Raw genomic sequence first — 19,506 nt, forward strand, 5'->3', positions numbered from 1 at the left:
ACGTCTTTCACCAGCTGTGGTCTAAGGTACATCCTGGGAGCAGCAATGGCGGGGAGGGGGGCGGGGAGGTGGGCGGGGGCGAGGGGGGGCTGCAGAACCTGACTACTGTGGAGTCAAGGGACCATTTTTGCTTCACCTGGCATTACAATACCAATAAATAAAACTTATCCTCTGCTGAAGAATCCCCAGTAGAGCAGGTCAGATGCCTTCAACTTTCATCATTGCAATTCAGTTTAAATGAGTGGACACGAGTTCACCCATCTAGCTATGTAAGGGGTCTAAATCCTCTGTTAGGCAGATGTAAGGTCACTCTTAAAATTGCCAAACGGATTAGGCATCTTCCAGAGCACTTAGCATAGAATCATAGAATCCCTACAGAGCAGAAAGAGGCCACTCGGCCCATTGAGTCTGCACCAACAACAATCCCACCCAGGCCCTATCCCTGTAACCCCACACATTTACCCTGCCAACCCCCTGACACTAAGGGGCAATTTAGCATAACCAATCAACCTAACTCACACATCTTTGGACTGTGGGAGGAAACTGGAGCACCTGGTGGAAACCCACGCAGACACGGGGAGAATGAGCAAACTCCAGACAGACAATCACACAAGGCTGGAATTGAATCCGGGTCCCTGGCGCTGTGAGGCAGCAGAGCTAACCACTGTGCCACGGTGCTGCCCTATAGCATGTGGGACATTGGTACCTGAAATTGCCCCTCATTGTATTAGTTTTATGCCAGAAGAATAGGCACAAGCAAAGCCCAATTTTTACCCTAATATTTATAAATGTAATGGTCAGGATTTGCATGATGATCGGAATCCGTGCTAAGTTTCAAGTGGCCTCAAACATTCTTCACTTCTTAGCTCACAGGTACCTGGGATTTGCAGATAATCCTGTCTTTTCTAACCTACGGCTCCTAATAAAATTTCACTGGCCTATGACCCCTACCTACTGCTCAAACTTTGATTTGATTTGATTTATTATTGCCACATGTATTAGTATACAGTGAAAAGTATTGTTTCTTGCATGCTGTACAGACAAAGCATACCGTTCATAGAGAAGGAAAGGAGAGAGTGCAGAATGTAGTGTTACAGTCATAGCTAGGGTGTAGAGAAAGATCAACTTAGTGTGAGGTAGGTCCATTCAAACGTCTGATGGCAACAGGGAAGAAGCTGTTCTTGAGTCGGTTGGTATGTGACTTTGGACTTTTGTATCATTTTCCCGACGGAAGAAGGTGGAAGACAGTATGTCTGGGATCCATAGAGTCCTTAATTATGCTGGCTGCTTTGCCGAGGCAGTGGGAAGTGTAGACAGAGTCAATGGATGGGAGGCTGGTTTGCGTGATGGATTGGGCTACATTCATGACATTTTGTAGTTTCTTACAGTCTTGGGCAGAGCAGGAGCCACACCAAGCTGTGATACAATCAGAAAGAATGCTTTCTATGGTGCATCTGTAAAAGTTGGTGAGAGTCGTAGCGGACACGCCAAATTTCCTTTGTCTTGTGAGAAAGCAAAGGCCTTGGTGGGCTTTCTAACTATAGCGTCAGCATTGGGACTAGGACAGGTTGTTGGTGATTTGGACACCTAAAAACTTGAAGCTCTCGACCATTTCTAGTTCGTCCCCATTGATGTAGACGGGGGCCTGTTCTTCACTACGCTTCCTGAAGTCAATGGCAATCGACATACCTGACAATCTAGCTGTTTTTTTCAGGCTCACAACCCCTTTCAGTCATGGCTCCAATATTAAACTCTTATTTCCGTTGTACAGAGCTGAGGATATTGGCAGAACAGCTCTTCTAAACCAAAATCCCCTTGACCAGATGGTGCAGTGCTGATGAATGAAGGTTGATCTTTTTCTTTTCCGTTCCATTTCAGAGCACCGGATGTCCCGGCAGATGCGACACTGATATACGAGGTCCAGCTTCTCAATGTCAGAAACGCTCCTGACCCAAAACGGCTGCTGGTCTCGGATTGTATTCGGACCTGTAAACAGAAACGGGAGCGCGGGAATTACCACTTCCAAAGAGAAGACTACCAGAGTGCTGTGAAATCATACAACCTGGCATTGGATATCCTGAATACCTCCTCAGAACGTAAGACACAAGTCCATAGTTATAGTGCCCTACTTACCAAGCCTCTGACTTATGTTATTGCAGGAATATCTGGCTATTGCATTGTGCTGTTTCATTACCTTTGGGATGGAGATGCTGGCATTGGACTGGGGTGGACACAGTAAGAAGTCTCACAACACCAAGTTTAAGTCCAACAGGTTTATTTGGTACCTCGAGCTTTCGGAGCGCTGCTCCTTCATTAGATGAGTGAGGACTCACCTGATGAAGGAGCAGTGCTCTGAAAGCTTGTGATACCAAATAAACCTGCTGGATTTTAACCTGATGTTGTGAGACTTCTTACTATTACCTTTGGAAGAAGAGTAGGGGACATATCCTCAGTGTCCCGGCCAATATTTATCCTTCAATCAACATAACAAAAACAAATTTTTCTGGTCATCATCACATTGCTTTTTGTGGGAGTTTGCTGGGTGTTTCCTTGATTTCCTGCATTGTAACAGTGACTGTATTTAGAATCGTAGAATCCCTGTAAGCCTGCAGTGACAACAATCCCACCCAGGCCCTATTCCAGTAACCCTACATATTTATCCTGCTAAACCCCCTGTCACAAAGGGGCAATTTAGCATGGCCAATCAACCTAACCCGCACATCTTTGGACTGTGTTATTTTACTTGGTACTTGTCAGCCCAAGCCTGAATGCTGTCCAGGTCTTGCTACATTTGGATGTGGACTGCTTCAGTGTTCGAGGAGTTGCAAAAGGTGTTGAACATTGTGTAGTGATCAGCAAATATTCTGACGTCATGCTGGAGGGAAGATCATTGGTGAAGCAGCAGACGATGGTTGAGCCTAGGAAACTGAGGAATCCCTGCAACGATGTCCAAGAACTGCGATGATTGGCTTTTGTTAGTTCAATAATTGTTGAGGAAGAACGATGCTGAAATTAGCCTGCACCATAAAACAGTGTTTCATCTGCTGTAAAAGCATCTTTTTAAGATACATTTATAGGATGTGGGCTTTGCTGGCTAGATTAGCTTTAGTGCCCATTGGGATGGAACGAGTTTGTAGAACACCTTACAGGAATGTAAGTTCCTTCGTTAAATCAATGGTATTCTCTAGCTAAGTTGATGTACCATTGACAATAGTTTAAGTTTTTCCTGTTCTGGGCACTGTGCCTCAGGAAGGATATGGAGATGGTGCAGCTCCTAAATAAGAATTCAGAGCAGGAGTAGGTCACTCGACCCCTCAGGCCTGCTCCACCATTCAGTAAGATAATGGCTGATCTGATTGTAACCTCAACTTCATCTTCCTGCCTACCCCCAATAACCTTTCACCCCCTTATTAATCAAGAATTTATCTAGGTCTGCCTTAAAAATATTCAAAGACTCTGCTTCCACTGCCTTCTGAGGAAGAGAGTTCCAGTGACTCACAGCCCTCTGAGAGACAAAATGGCTCCTCATCGCTGTCTTAAATGAGCGACGCCTTATTTTGAAGAAATGACCCCTAGATCTAGATTCTCCCACAAGGGGAAACATCCTCTCCACATCCACCCTGTCAACATCCCTCAGGATCCTTAAAGGTTTCAATCAAGTCGCCTCTTTACCAGATTCACCAGAATCATACTAGGGCTAAAAGGCTTAAATTATGAGGACAGATTGACCATAGAAAATTAAGGGTTGATCGAATTCAGGTGTCTAAGATGATCAGTGCTGATAGAGTAAATAAAGACAAAATATCTTCTTTGGTAGGGGAGCTGTTTCTTTGTTCCTGCGATGTGGATCTTGCTGGCTAAGCCAGCATTTATTTCTCATTCCTAATTACCTTTGTGAAGGTGGTGGTGAACTGCCTTCTTGAACCGCTGCAGTCCGTGTAGGGTAGGTACACCCACAATGCTGTTCGGGAGGGAGTTCCAGGATTTTGACCCAGCGACAGTGGAGGAACAGCTGAGTTATTTCCAAGTCAGAATGGTGAGTGGCTTGGAGGGGAACTTGCAGGTGGTGGAGTTCCCATGCATCTGCTACTCTTGTGTTTCTAGATGGTAGAGAGCATGTTATTGGATAGCGCTATCAAAGGAGCCTTAGTGAGTTGCTGCAGTGCATCTTGTCGATGGTCCACATTGCAGGTACTGTGCTTCGGTGGTGGAGGGAGTGAATGTTTAACATGGTGGATGGGGTGCCAAGTAAGTGGGCTAATTTGTGCTGGATGGCATCAAGCTTTTTGAGCGCTTTTTGAGTTCCACTCATCCAGGCAAGTGAAGAGTATTCCATCACATTCTCAAGTTTGCCTTGTGGATGGTGGATGGGCTTTGAGGAGTCAGGAGTTACTCACCATAGAATTCGCAGCCTCTGACCCTTTCTTGAAGTCACAGTATTTATATGGCTGGTCCACATGTGTTTCTAGTCAATGGTAATCCCAAGAATGTTGATAGTGGAGTATTCAGTGATGGTAATACCATTGAACATCAAGGGGAGATGGTTAGATTTTCTCTTGATGGAGATGGTTGTGGCCTGGCACTTGTTTGGCACAGATGTTACTTCATTTATATAGCACCTTGAACATCCAAAGTTTGTTTCTTTTTCTAAATTAAATTATTGTCACATGTATTGGGATACTTTACTTCCTCGTTGCACTAATCAAGTCATGTAATGGGCCGGGAAATATGAACGGAAGCTGAAAAATGCAAAACGTGCCCGACATTGTGCCTTCCGCGATCTGTCCAGGCCATTTTTTCCCAGAATGATTTGCATCCGAGCGTGACATCAATTTAAATATTTTTGAATTAATTTCCATATCATTAGCATCTCTTTAACATTGCCCTGCTCCACCATTGATAGCTATGAGTTCACTGCCCCAAATGCCTCGTGGATCCATGCTTTGGAACTCCCCTCTATCCTTAAACCTCTCCTGGAGGCCCACTTCTTTGACAACCAAAGCTTGGGATTGCAAGTAGTATCCTGAGATGGATCAAAAGCTGGCTAGCAGATAGGAAGCAAAGAGTTGGCATAAATGGATCTTTTCCAATTGGCAGGCAGTGACTAGTGGGATACCACAGGGATCTGTGCTAGGACCCCAACGGTTCACATTATATACGAATGATTTAGAAAAGGGGACTAAATGTAACTATCTCCAAATTTTCAGATGATACAAAGTTGGGTGGGAGGGAGAGCTGTGAGGAGGATGCAGAGATGCTCCAGCGTAATTTGGACAGGGTGATTAAATGGGCACATGCATGGCAGATGCAGTATAATGTGGATAAATGTGAGGTTATCCACTTCAGGAGCAAAAATAGGAAGATGGTGGCATAGTGGTTAGCACTGCTGCCTCACAGCACCAGGGACCCAGGTTCAATTCCTGGCTTGGGTCACTGTCTGTGCGGAGTCTGCACGTTCTCCCCGTGTCTGCGTGGGTTTCCTCCGGGTGCTCCGGTTTCCTCCCATAGTCTGAAAGACGTGCTGGTTAGGTGCATTGACCCAAACAGGCGCCGGAGTATGGCGACTAGGGGAATTTCACAGTAACTCCATTGCAGTGTTAATGTAAACCTTACTTGTGGCTAATAAATAAACTTTACTTTACTTTTACTTACTTTTCTTTACTTTACTTGAATGGGTGTAAATTGAGAGAGGTGGATACTCAGCGAGACCTTGGTGCCCTCGTGTATCAGTCACTGAAGGCACATAGGTACAGCAGGCAGTAAAGAAGGCAAAATTAATCAAGGGATGCGGGGGGAAGGCGGGATAAGGATATTGAATTTGATGATCAGCCATGATCGAAATGAATTATGGAGCAGGCTCGAAGGGCCGAATGGCCTACTCCTACTTCTATTTTCTATGTTTCATTGTTTCTAAATGTTAACTTAAGTGCGTTAAGGATGCATAGCCCTTTAAATAATGAGACCGCAAGGCCTATCTTGCTGCTTCACATTTCTTTTATCAAGAGTAAATAATGTAGAAATTGCCCGGACCTGCTTGGTCCAAATGGAAAGCAGCCAGTATGGCGGTGTGATATTTACACTGTGCCAATTCAACATGTGTGGGTGCATCAGGAGACGCAGCGGCATGTGTCCATATCTTCAAAGTACAGAGCGTACCCTGTGGCCAGCAGTATAGGCTGACCCCAGGGATGCCAGGTACACCCTGGTAGTGGAGTTAGTATCGGTGCTATGCATATGAATTTCACCTCCCCCCCACACACACTCAGATGTTTGCAGCCCTTGATTTGAAATGAATTGACACAAAGTCAGGGTGTTGTGGACATGAGCTTGTCCAACCCAAATTTGCTGTGAATGCTTCCATCTGATCAGTTAGCTTGTCTATGTTTTGCCTGACAGATACTTTGAACAGAAAATTGGCCGCTTGAACTTCTCTTCCTCTTTAACACTGTATTTAGTTACCAAATATCAGCAGGTAGGAAGCATCAACAGGTCAGTCAATCATGAGTAGCTGTTGTTGAAGGAGTTCCACTTCTGCCTTGAACTTTGCAAATGTATTGAACCCTGTTAACTAGCCTGACAACCCCTCTAAGGCACTTATATTTTCATTGGCCTGTTGCCCGTTACATGCTACTGAAGTCTCTAACCTGTTGCTGCTGCTGCAGACAGACTCCGAGATTATTTAAAATCTTTATTATGAATACAACTGAACAATGAGGCCCAGTGAAAATCCAGCGTGTATGGTGGGCTTGCCTTCAATACTGGCTTTTATTCTGTGCCAAACGCGTTGTTAATGAAGCGTGGGCCTTGCACAACTGGCTACAACTGGGAAATAAACTTGCCATGATTCACTATAGGCTTTCCCAGTTGTTGGCCTTGGCTGATCCTGGATACACAAGACTTGTGTTATTATAATGACGTAAGTGCTTGAACTTATTTACTGTACAAGACACAAGGCACCAATCGCTGATCAGGGGTTGGGTATGCACGTTGTGGATTTATTTATTAAGATTAGGCACTTGAGAACAGTTGTACAGAGGTATGAAGCTTGAAGACATCAGAGCTGTGTGTGTGTGCTCTACTCAAGGCAAAAGTGAAACTAAGACTGGATCACATGACACATTTCCCTTCTATTGGTGACATGCTGCTATCCCTCAATGGTGAATTATAACAAAGACTTGTGGATCATCAAGCCGTCAGCCCTAGTTTCTATCTAAACTCAATGTTGAAAGCTGTTAATAATCCTGAAGGTGGCTAATCACTCAGTTCCTCCAGAATTAACAACCCCACTGTTAGTTTCATTTTATTTAATTGCAATCTACACATTGGAAGGAAAGTAAAGAATCTGCTGAAGGAGTGTGATTGAACGAGATAAGGAAGGGGTTGAGCGGGTTCTGGGAGTGATAACTAAACTTAAGACCCACTCTGTCTTGTCAAAAAACATCTGCTGAGCAAATTAAAACAGAAAATGACAATGCAGCACTCACTCATTGCAAACTCTGTGTTGTCTGTGGCAGAGTGTCAGTCTTGAGCATAGATTTAAGATTTGCAATGATGCTTGAACCCAATATCATCTAATTAAGAAGTGAAGACGCTGTCACTGCACCAAGTTCTGGCCCATTGAGGCATGGGGAAATGGGGCTAGGAAAATAGGGGGAAGCTGTGTAGAATTGGCTACTTGATGCATTCCCGCCTCTAGGGGACTTTCCTAGGGGTGAGCTGGAACTGGGTCAGTTGCCTGCTCCACAGAAGTGCGAAGCCATTTAAGGCCACCCTTAAGGGCCATTTTGCCCCAGTGCTGGTGTTCTCTTGACTTTGGAGCATCCCCCACCATGTGTAGAGGCCACCAGCCCCATCAAGGAGGCCTCTCAGTGGCAGGTTGAGGTCAGTTGGACCAATTGCTCTCTGCCTCAAAGACAGAGGCATGGGATTAAAAGGCTGCAACTTCTTCTGCCCCTACTCCTGCAGAGAAGTGTCCCCTAACCCTATGATTTCGGGCCTCATGTAATTAGTTCAATACAGATCCCTATACGGATCCTAGCCCTGGGAGCCAATCAGGAGCCACCATCCAGAAGGTTGCACCAGTGGGTGCATTGACAACATGGATGGACCCCTGATCCCCATATGGGCCCGACGTCAGGTTCTGACTGTCACTGAAAAATTCAGCCCTTGATTTCAGACTGCCCTTCAGAAAGAGGGATCAAAACCTGGAATAGTCTCCAGGTTAAAACAAGGTCCGGAATCGTTCCAGAGACAGACAACAGGCACATTTGGGCTGTAGATTGCTACGGAAGTGTGAGCTCGATGGCTGAATGCCTTCTTGAATCCATTTCTATCTCTTCATGGCCTACCCTCCCTCCATCATTGTAGCCTCCTCCAGACCAACTCCTCCCCCTCTGACCTCTCCCCACCAGAGGCAACTTGCCTTCCATTACTTCAGTCCCATTTCTCTGGAATTCCCACCGTAAATTTGTTTACTTCTCCTTCCCTCTTTTAAAGCCATCTTGAAAACTTATCTCTTTGACTCTCCAAACTTGCACCCCTATAGACCCCCCCTCCAAATTTCCTCCTTTGTCTCAGCAACCATTTTTTAAATACCTCAATCAAAGAATCATGGAATCCCTACAGTGCAGAAGGAGGCCATTTGGCCCATCGAATCCGCACCGATCACAATCCCACCCAGGCCCTATCCCCTTAACCCCATCTATTTACCCTGCTAGTTCCCCTGACACTAAGGGGCAATTTAGCATGGCCAAACAACCTAACCTGCACATCTTTGGAGTGTGGGAGGAAACCGGAGCACCTGGAGAAAACCCATGCAGACACGGGAGAACATGCAAACTCCACACTGACAGTGACCTGAGGCCGGAATTGAACCCGGATCCCTGGCGTTGTGAGGCAGCAGCACTAGCCACTGTGCCACTGTGCCACCCCAATGAAATGCCTCAGTTGTTTTTTCTATGCTACAGGTGTTATGTAAGTGTCAGTTGTTATCTTTGCAATGAAAAGAATTGGCAGAAACACTTGGAAAACATTTTTAAGATACTTTAACAGTGATGAATATTTTCTGTTTGAATCCTTTTGCCGGATATTCAATGGAGAGTCAAAGCTGAGGGAAACATGCAAATATAATTCAAACTTCATTTTAAAGTCTTACAATCTGTCTTGATGTTTAATGTGATTTTATTTAGATTTAAGTAAAGTTTAAAGTTTATTTATTAGTGTCACAAGTAGACTCACATTAACACTGCAATGAAGTTACTGTGAAAATCCCCTGGTCGTCACACTCCGGCAGGTACGCTGAGGGAGAATTTAGCATGACCAATCCACCTAACCAGCACATCTTTGGACTGTGGGAGGAAACCAGAGCACCCGGAGGAAACCCACGCAGACACGAGGAGAATGTGCAAACTCCACACAGACAGTCACCCAAGCTTGGTAATCAAGCCCGGGTCCCTGGCGCTGTGAGGCAGCAGTGTGAACCACTGTGTCACCGTGCCGCCTAGTAGCATAGCTTACAGCAAATTCGGAGAGTTGGTCTCACTGCGGTACAGGCTGAGGAGCTGAGAGATGCCAAATAGAGGCACCACAACTCTAACAGAGTGAGAAGTTTACATAGGCAGTTTCCATTATAAATGTGACCATTGGGAAAAGCTGACACAGAAATGTGACAGAAACAATGGAAAGTACGGTTTGATAGATGTGGAGATGAGAGTATTTCACTGCAACACTCTAATCGGGCGGCATGGTGGCACAGTGGTTAGCACTGCTGCCTCACCGCGCCAGGGACCTGGGTTCGATTCCCGGCTTGGGTCACAGTCTGCGTGGAGTTTGCACATTCTCCTCATGTTTGTGTGGGTTTCCTCCGGGTGCTCCGATTTCTTCCCACAGTCTGAAAGACGTGCTGATTAGGTGCATTGACCCGAACAGGCGCCAGAGTGTGGCGACTAGGGGAATTTCACAGTAACTTCATTGCAGTGTTAATGTAAGCCTTACTTGTGACTAATAAATAAACTTTACTTTTACTCCTAATTTTAAAGTGCATCACCATCATTCTAATGTCTTTGATGGTTTTAAATTGCAGTTAATCCCAGCGCTCAGGAAGCAGAGGAACTGCAGGAAGATGGGCTGAAATGTCTCAACAACTTAGCAGCTGCCCAGATGAAGTTGGACCTCCATGAAGAGGTGATTGCCTCCAGTAATGCTCTCCTGCAACTGGATCCCAATAATGTGAAAGCTTTGTTCAGGAAAGGAAAAGTTGAGTATTCCGTAACCCCAATCAGAATTCCCCTACAGCTTGAATATTCACCATACGAGTTTCACTCTCTGTGCAAAGCTCCTCTGTCCCCTCAGCTCATGGACGTGTTAACCCGTTTATGTTAAATAATCGTTCCCCCACTAGACATAGAATCATCAAATGGTTGCAGCAGGGAAGGAGGCCATTCAGCCCATTGTTGTCTATGCTGGTTATCTGTTGAATCAACTCCACCAGGCTCTTTTCTCCATAGTCCTGAGATGGGAGACGGTGGAGTTATGGTATTGTCATTAGACTAGTAATCTCAGCGACCATGGGCAAGATTTGGGGACCTGGGTTCAAATCCCACCACTGCATCTGGCAAAATTTGAATTGGATAAAAATCTGGAATTAAACCTGATGATGAACATGAAACCATCGTTGATTGTCATAAAAGCCCATCTGCGACCCATACCCGGCCTACATGTGACTCCAGATTCATGGCAATGTGGTTCACTTGAAAATGCCCTCTGAAATAAATGGAGGGCAGATAATGATGGGCAATAAATGCTGGCCCGGCCAACAACGCTCGCATCTTCTAAATGAAGAAACAAAAGGAAAACACATTAATACACTAATGCTTACTTCAAGATTTTTGGAAGAGTTGTAATTTCAGGCACTAACCCCAGGAAGGACAATTAAATGGAAATTTTCTTTTGAACATTTAAACGTTTCATGTACGGAGATCAATTTCTTTTTATTCATTCGGGGGATTTGGGTGTCGCTGGCTGGCCAGCATTTATTGCCCATCCCTCATTGCCCTTGAGAAGGTGGTGAGCTGCCTTCTTGAAACGCTGTCATTTCAGAGGGCAGTTGAGAGTCAACCACATGGCTGTGACTCTGGAGTCACACGTAGGCCAGACCGGGTAAGGACGGCAGATTTCCTCCCCTGAAGGACATTAGTGAACCCAATAGGCTTTTCCAACGTGGTCATCAGTAGATTCTTAATTCCAGATATTTTTTATTGAATTCAAATTCCACCACCTGCCGGGGCAGGATTCGAACCCGGGTCCCCAGGACATTAGCTGAGGTTCTGGATGAATAGCCTAGTGATGATACCGCTTGGCCATCGCCTCCCCATTGACCCCTGTTTACACAGAACCTTTAGTGATGTGCAGCCAAATTAGAAGGTAGTGGAGTAGAAATCTGATCTTGTCGCTGTCTATTTACTGGTGTAAAATGTGCGTAACAATGACAATTTCAGCCACCAACATCCTGCATCCCAAAGATGTCTGAAAAATGTTTGATCCGCCTGAAATTGGGTTGAGCCATTTTTCAGCATCCTCTACGGTGGCCTTTTGTGCGGGTGTTAAGTTGCCCAACAATGTAAATAAGGTTTAACAAAGCTTTGACAAAGGGTCATCTGGACTCGAAACGTCAGCTCTTTTCTCTCCTTACAGACGCTGCCAGACCTGCTGCGATTTTCCCACCATTTTCTCTTTTCGTTTCAGGTTCCAGCATCCGCAGTAATTTGCTTTTATTAATGTAAATAAGGGGTTTGTTGCCTGTTTTAGGTCCCCTCATAAAAGCTGGTGTTGGACCTACCCTGCTTAGGATTCCTCAGTGGCCTCTGTGGATTAAGCAACATCTGCCAATCGAAGACACATTTCAGAATTAAAATTTGACCCGTTGCTGCTGACCTAACCTCCGACCCCCCACCTCTCTGACCTTCCGGAAGGAAGGTGGCCTCTTCAACAGAGAGTGAGCTGCCTCTCAAGCTTCCTAGATTACTTAGACGAGGCCTAAGGCTCAATATCGAGACTTCTGGTTTTTGCACATTTTGAAAGCGTGCATTATCTAATTATTGCGATGATAATGAACAGATCACTGCATGAAACTTTATGCTTGAGTTTTAAAAACCTTTCTCAATCCTCTGTCAAAGATCTGGACACATAAAATGTCGGGGACGCAAATCTTTAGGATTTGAGGTTGACAACTTTGTAAGATAGAGTCATAGAGTCATAGAGGTTTACAGCATGGAAACAGGCCCTTCGGCCGAACTTGTCCATGTCGACCTTTTTTTTTAAACCCCTAAGCTCATCCCAATTGCCCACGTTTGGCCCATAACCCTCTATACCCATCTTACCCATGTAACTGTCTAAATGCTTTTTAAAAGACAAAATTGTACCCGCCTCTACTACTACCTCTGGCAGTTCGTTCCAGACACTCATCACCCTCTGTGTGAAAGAATTGCCCCTCTGGGCACTTTTGTATCTCTCCCCTCTCACCTTAAACCTATGCCCTCTAGTTTTAGATTGCCCTACCCTTGGGAAGGGAAGATGTTACGGACAACAGTGTGGAAAGGGAAGGATGTCTGCTACGCTTTTTAATGGGGGTGTCGTCACGGAAAACAATTTAATGAATCTTCCTTTTTAATTTGCCTATTTTCCCAAGCACAAAATGTATTTGAAATATCCGATTACATTGCTCTCCCTGGTCAGCATAGTAACAAAATGATCCACGCCATCTTCCCCCATCTCAAAATAGTCATAACGAGAAATGAGTGGGTCAGATGTTAAATTTCCATGCCTCTAATGGGAAACGAAACCCGATTTAAAAGTCGTCCACACATATGCATGGTGAACTCATATTTTCTTCTGAATAAGAGAAAGCGAGTATGTTTATATTTTCATGTGTTTACCCTGCCTGCCAGCCTCCTTTAGAATCATAGAATCATACAACGCAGAAGAGGCCCATTGAGTCCGCACCGACACATTGGGAACACCTGAACTGCCACCTAATCCCACCTGCCAGCACTTGGCCCATTATCCTGAATGTTGTGACGTGCCAAGTGCTCATCTAGATACTTTTTAAAGGATGTGACACATCCCGCCTCGACCGCCCTCCCAGACAGCGCATTCCAGATCGTCACCCGTCCTCTGGGTAAAAAGGTTTTTCCTCACGTCCCCCCGAAAGCTGCTGCCTCCTCACCTTGAACCTGTGTCTCTTTAGCCTGTTCTACAACTTACATTCCAAAGATGTAAAATCCTCTCAACTTTAAGCACAGAACATTTAAAATTGAATGTTAATAAGCGACTTGCTTTGGGGGGGTCAGTGAGGTTACCAAGCACAACGTTCTCCAGGATTAATGCCCAATAATCTTGCTGTACTGTACAGCAAACAGCGCATTTGTCCCAAGTACAAGGAACTCCTTATCCCCTCCCAGAGAACATGTTAAAGAATGTTGGATTCTGACGGGTACCTCCAACACATTCTTTTTCCTGAAATCCTTGCACAATAAAAACTGGGTCAATGTAATATGCCTTGTCTTCAAACTTAAATTGGATAGGACAGATGTGCCTGTCCCATAAAGTGCACATTAGCCTACATATTAACCATTCATAATTCTCTGTTGCTGGGAGCCCAGTTGTCATGTGGATTTGCTGCCAGGGTGTATCAGTTTAGAATGACATATGGTTGGGAGGCAGATTGCGGCTTATTGAGCTGTTTATCCCTCAATCTCGGTTCCTTATCTTTCACTTATATGAGCGTTTGGACAAATTGATTTGTTTTTGATGAGTTACTTTTTCTCTGTGTTAATCGGGAACAGATGCCGCCCAGGTCCCTGGCTAACTGGGTCACAGGTCCTTTAATAATTTACAGATTTGCATCCATAAACGTCCGATATTTTTTACAAACGGGCACCGTCGACCCTGCAAAGTTGTCTGAAGGAGATTTGGAGTCCCAGTAAGCACAGGCGTTCATCCATGGCTGGACATCATTTATTTTGGGGGAAGGTCACTGCTTCTGACTGCATGGTGACCCCACAACAAGCTGGAGAGTTCTTCCAAGAATCATAGAATCCCTACAGTGCAGAAAGAGGCCATTCGGCCCATCGAGTCTGCACCGACCACAATTCCACCCAGGCCCTATCCCCACCACCCCACATATTTACCCCGCCAATCCCTGTAATCAATGCATCCCAGGACACTAAGGGGCAATTTAGCACGGCCAATGCACCTAACTCTTTCGGACTGAGAGGAAACTGGAGCATCCGGAGGAAGCCCACGCAGACACGGGGAAAACGTGCAAACTCCACGCAGACAGTGACCCAAGCTGGGAATCGAACCCAGGCCCCTGGAGCTGTGAGGCAGCAGTGCTAACCACTGTGCCGCTCCACAGTGAATGAATTATTTGATTTCATTCCCTGAACTGACATGAGTTTCCCTTCCACCTTTTCTGACTGTGAACATGCATTGTAAAGATTAGACATAAACAATGATGAGGAAGGCCACTCAGCCCATCTTAGTGCACCAATGCTAGGGTTTCCCCTAGCCCCAGTGCTTCTTTCATGATTCCAGAGTTTCACCCTCCATTCCAAGTTTGGATCAGTCCTTGTGTAAAGATTTTCAGTTTTCAGTCGTAAGTTTGCCTTTTACTGGTTTTAAAAATTTATTTATTGGCGTCACAAGTAGGCTTATATTAACACCGCAATGAAGTTACTGTGAAAATCCCCTAGTTGCCACACTCTGGCATCTGCTCGGGTACACTGAGGGAGAATTTAGCACGGTCAATGCACCCTAACCAGCACGTCTTTCGGACGGTGGGAGGAAACCGGAGCACCCGGAGGAAACCCACGCGGACACGGGGAGAATGTGCAGACTCCGCACAGACAGTGACCCAAGCTGGGAATCGAACCCAGGTCCCTGGTGCTGTGAGGCAGTAGTGCCAACCACTGTGTCACCGTGCCACCCATGGTTAACACTGGTATCGCTAATTCTGATACCTGCAATTTAATATTCAGTTTCTGCATTTGCCTGTTTTTGATTTTGTTTATTCTCGGGACATTAGGGACAGGAGCGGCCCATTCAGCTTCTTGGGTCTGTTCAGCAATGTAACTCGATCATGGCTGAACCATACCTCTACCACATTCACCTACCTTTGCCACTTGTCCCCTATTGCCCTTACTCAACAAAACTCTACTGCATTTGGGCCTGATTTACCAGCCATGTAGTGGGTAGCGGGTGTCAGGAAAAATCCCAGCTCTGTCTACCAGCCTTGGGAGAGATGCCCATGGGATTCTCATTGCCTCCGGGTGGGTGGGTGGGTGCAGGGGGGGGGAGGTTGGGGGGAGGGGGGTGCAGGTAAGAGCTGTTGGGTATTAAAATGGGCTGTTTAAAAGGCTTAGTCATAGAATCATAGAATTGCTACGGTGCAGAAGACGGCCATTCAGCCCATCATGTCTGCGCCAACATATCAACAGAGCCCGCCCCCCGCCCACCCTATCCCTGTAACACACATATTTACCTCTCTAATCCCCATAATGGACACGTCCCTTCACGTCCTCACCCCCTCCCATTGCAAACACTTGCCTCACTATGCCCCATCCATGTACTGCCCCACCCCCCAACCCCTATGGTCGCTCATGCCACCTATGCCAAGCTCAGCCCTTCCATACCCACCCCCCCAACCCCACCCCGGCCTCCCATGCTTACCTTTGGCACCTTCATTGAACCACTATACACTGTAGTGATGGTTGGATCTGTAAATAAAGACTTTCAATAAAGTGATTCATTCATAACATCCTCCTATGTTGAAAAAGTAATTTCACTACAAACTAATATAATTCTCAATCATCCAGACCACTTAATGTATCAATAATTAAAAATAAAACCGCTGAAACCACTTAATGTGTAAACAAACATTGTGAAACTATGACAGTGTATAGTGGGTGAATGAGCATGGAAATGCCATAACTTGGCATAGAACCATAAAAAACATTGAAGATAGGAGCAAGAGGAGGCCATTTGGCCCTTCGAGCCTGCTCCACCATTCGTCATGATCATGAAAATAGGGGCTTGTCTATTATAGTCCCGGGAGGCCAGCGATCGGAGGGGGTGGGGGGGGGGGAGGGGGTCGGAGGGGCAGCGATGCAGGGTCACGGGCTGGCCAGCAATCGGGAAGCCGGCAGTGCGGGTTACAGTGCATGCACCGATCTCGGCGCTAACAGATCGCCGCATGCGCAATGGCTCACTCAGCGCTATGCTGCCGGCCTCTCCAGTGGGAATAGGCCCCGCTCCCTGATTTTCAGAGGGAATCCTGCGAGGGCACTCTGTACTGCTCAGAGTGTGGGAGATTCATTCTGAAACTCATGCTAAAAAAAAAACCAATGGGAGTTACTCCTGTTTTCACGCGAATTGGGGACTTAGAATTTTGTTTGGAGAATCCCGGCCCTTGTATCACATTTTGCCAATTTCATTATTTTGTTAGCCGCCCCTGAGAGTTGATTTTGCCTCTCAACACTCTTTACTGGGCTTCCTCTATCATAAGGAGATATCTCCCTCTAACTCTCCACATCACCGGTGCATTCAGTAAACAGCAGCAAAGGATAAGTTACCATTCCCAATCTGCAGCCAAGCCAAGAGCTGCCCTTCAACTCCAATTCACTGCCGCTGCTCCTCTGAAGATGTCATTCCAATCTGCCAGCCTTGTCCAATTTCAAACCTCTTAATCTTCTCAAATTATCTTCTCTGCGCTACCATATCATAGTTCGCTGAAAATCACTGTCATCCGATGCAATTCCCCCCCATCCACCTAAGCTGCCAACCTTTCACCAAGAACTCCATTACTTTAGTTAAATGTAGTCTTCTCTTCAGTAACCTGTGTTGGTTGTCATGACTTTCTCTTTGTCTAAGTGGTTGGTAAATGTATCTTTAACAGAGATTTCAATTCTTTTCCTACCACTCACAGAGCAGGTTGGAGATGCCCTCGGTTAGCTCTGTCTGTCTCTCTTCTTGAACACAAGTATTATATTGTCCAAAGCAGCTCATGAGAGAGTAGGAGTGGCTCTTCACAAACCTCACCCACTTAGATATACTCAATGTACAGGTTGTTCAGCAAATCAAATCAACCAGCATGTCAGCCCTGTGGTGATGGGAAGTGGTGACGGAGAGCAGGTGGAGGAAGCTACTGGCAGCCACCGGTCCTAACCCCGCAAGCAGGCAGCCTCTGCAATGGTTGCTCTCCACGTATCAGGACAGATGTGGGGCTCGCATCTTCCTAAGGTGATGAAGCAAACCTTTGAAGGTACAGTGCTGCTCTCCCCAATCTGGGAAGAGGGTGAGGGACAAAGGAACAAGAGGAACAAAGGAACCTGAAACAGAGCCAACCGTACCCTACCACCGTTCCTGGCTGGTTACCCTCCACTCTGGTCAAAATATAAAGAAAACTCAAACTGAAACTACTGCATGATACCAGCTATTGGAACATCAGAACATGTCTAGGCAATAATCCACAGCTAGAATGTAAAGCGGCCCTCATGGTCACTCATTACATTCTCCACTCTTTATCCTACATCCACACTCAGTAACAGAGTCTCAGTCACATAGAATCATAGAATCCAACAGTGCAGAAGGAAGCCATTCGGCCCATCTGCACCGACCACAATCCCACCCAGGCCCTATCCCCATTAACCTCATGCATTTACCCTAGCTGGTCCCCCTGACACTTAAGGGGCAATTTAGCATGGCCAATCCACCGAAACTGCACATCTTTGGACTGTGGAAGGAAACCGGAGCACTCGGAGGAAACCAACGCAGACACGGGGAGAATGTGCAAATTCCACATAGACGGTGACCCAAGCCGGGAATCGAACCCGGGTCCCTGGCGCTGTGGGCCAGCAGTGCTAACCACTGGGCCACCGTGCCTCAGAGAGTCTCAGCCAGCGCCTTTCCCATTTCCCGAAGGATGCTTGAATATCTTGCATCAGGTCCTGCCTGGCATTTTGCCCCCTTTAGTTTAAACACTTCCTGTCTAAAGCATAAATAATCTCCACAATCTGGGATGGGGCGGTGGGGGTGGGGGTGGGTGAAGAGAAAAGAGGATTGTGATGATCTGCTTCACAGTTTGAACTGGTTCCACTCAATACACAAGCAGTGATCCAGGGAGAGACGCAAACTGACTGGAACAGTCAATGACCTTTCGCTCACCCAGGATTATAATCAATGTTGAGCTGTACATCAACGTGGCTCTAAAAGTCCCCTGCAGCTATTGCAAATGGCTTTTTAAATTTAATTTCCACACACTCTTAGCCAGGCAAACTACGACGCAGTCTAGCCATCAAACGGGAGCCGACCTATTTACTTCTGATTTGTCGAAATGATTCATTCTGTTTTTCCAATTCTGCTGCAGTTGTTATCCAAACAGGGGGACTACGAGGAAGCTATGGAGACACTCAAGAGAGCGTTGAAACTTGAACCCAGCACTAAGGTAAATAAATGCATTAAACCTCAATTTAACCTTTTACACACATACAGAAGGATATTAGTGTGTGTCTTCAAAGAGGATTACAGATGGCATATTTCAGAGTACAGTTCTAACGCAAACAGCGGATGCTGTGCAGGGACTGTGAACGTGTATTTGCACAATCATACTTAATTACGTCAAGGCTACCTTTTACTCTGGGTAACGACGCGTCTTTGCTATTCATTGGACCAAATCCTCCTGTGGCTGAAGTAACTCATAAAAATAATTTGACTTTCTTGGCTTGAATATTTAATCTGTGCTGCAGCTTTGCTGAAAGAAATCTCACCGGTGCGTGAACTTTGAGCAGTGAATACTCTTTGCACTTGGCAAAAAGGCACGCTTCACTCCCATTCAGTATCAGCAACTGCATCTCACTTAAAGCAGACACAAGGCAATCTACAAAGAAACTCAACTGTTGGGCGAAAGCTTACCAACAAAAAAAAGTCCCGCAACACCAGGTTTGAAGTCCAACAGGTTTATTTGGAATCACGAGCTTTCGGAGCGCTGCTCCTTCATCAGGTGAGTTACTCAGCCACATCGTTACTCACCTGATGAAGGAGCAGTGTTCCGAAAGCTCGTGATTTCAAATAAACCTGTTGGACTTTAACCCTAGTGTTGTGAAACTTCTTACTGGGCCCACCCCAGTCCAACGCTGGCATCTCCACATCATACTTACCAAAATATGGCACAGTTCCAGTGCAAGAAATGGAGTTGATTCCTGCCAACGGCATTGGCCGAATCTTATGCTTCATTAGTAGTAATTTTTATGTCCACGGGTATCACACTCCTATGGTGTTTTCCGTCTAATTTGGCCGACTTAATTGCCGCAAGCACTGGGGAGCTCCATTTAAATGGCTCCCCAATGGTTCCACAACGACTGGAAGGGATGGAAGCCAAGAAGGCAGCACCGTGCTATTTGGAGTGGGCCCTCACCAGGATGCTGGATGGAGTGGAGCAGAGGTGGGATACCC

At 45.9% G+C, this 19,506-nt stretch overlaps 1 protein-coding gene across 1 annotated transcript in view; it reads left to right on the forward strand.

The window, feature by feature from the left end:
• fkbp16 (FKBP prolyl isomerase 16) overlaps positions 1–19,506 on the forward strand; it is a 168,558-nt gene that overhangs the window by 131,514 nt on the left and 17,538 nt on the right. The window contains exons 5-7 of the mRNA XM_078241000.1: positions 1,879–2,096; positions 10,082–10,254; positions 18,422–18,499. Of these exons, the coding sequence (XP_078097126.1) occupies positions 1,879–2,096; positions 10,082–10,254; positions 18,422–18,499 (469 nt within the window). The remainder of the gene's footprint in view (positions 1–1,878; positions 2,097–10,081; positions 10,255–18,421; positions 18,500–19,506) is intronic.

Source organism: Mustelus asterias, chromosome 24, assembly GCF_964213995.1.
Source record: "Mustelus asterias chromosome 24, sMusAst1.hap1.1, whole genome shotgun sequence".
Lineage (NCBI taxonomy): Eukaryota > Metazoa > Chordata > Chondrichthyes > Carcharhiniformes > Triakidae > Mustelus > Mustelus asterias.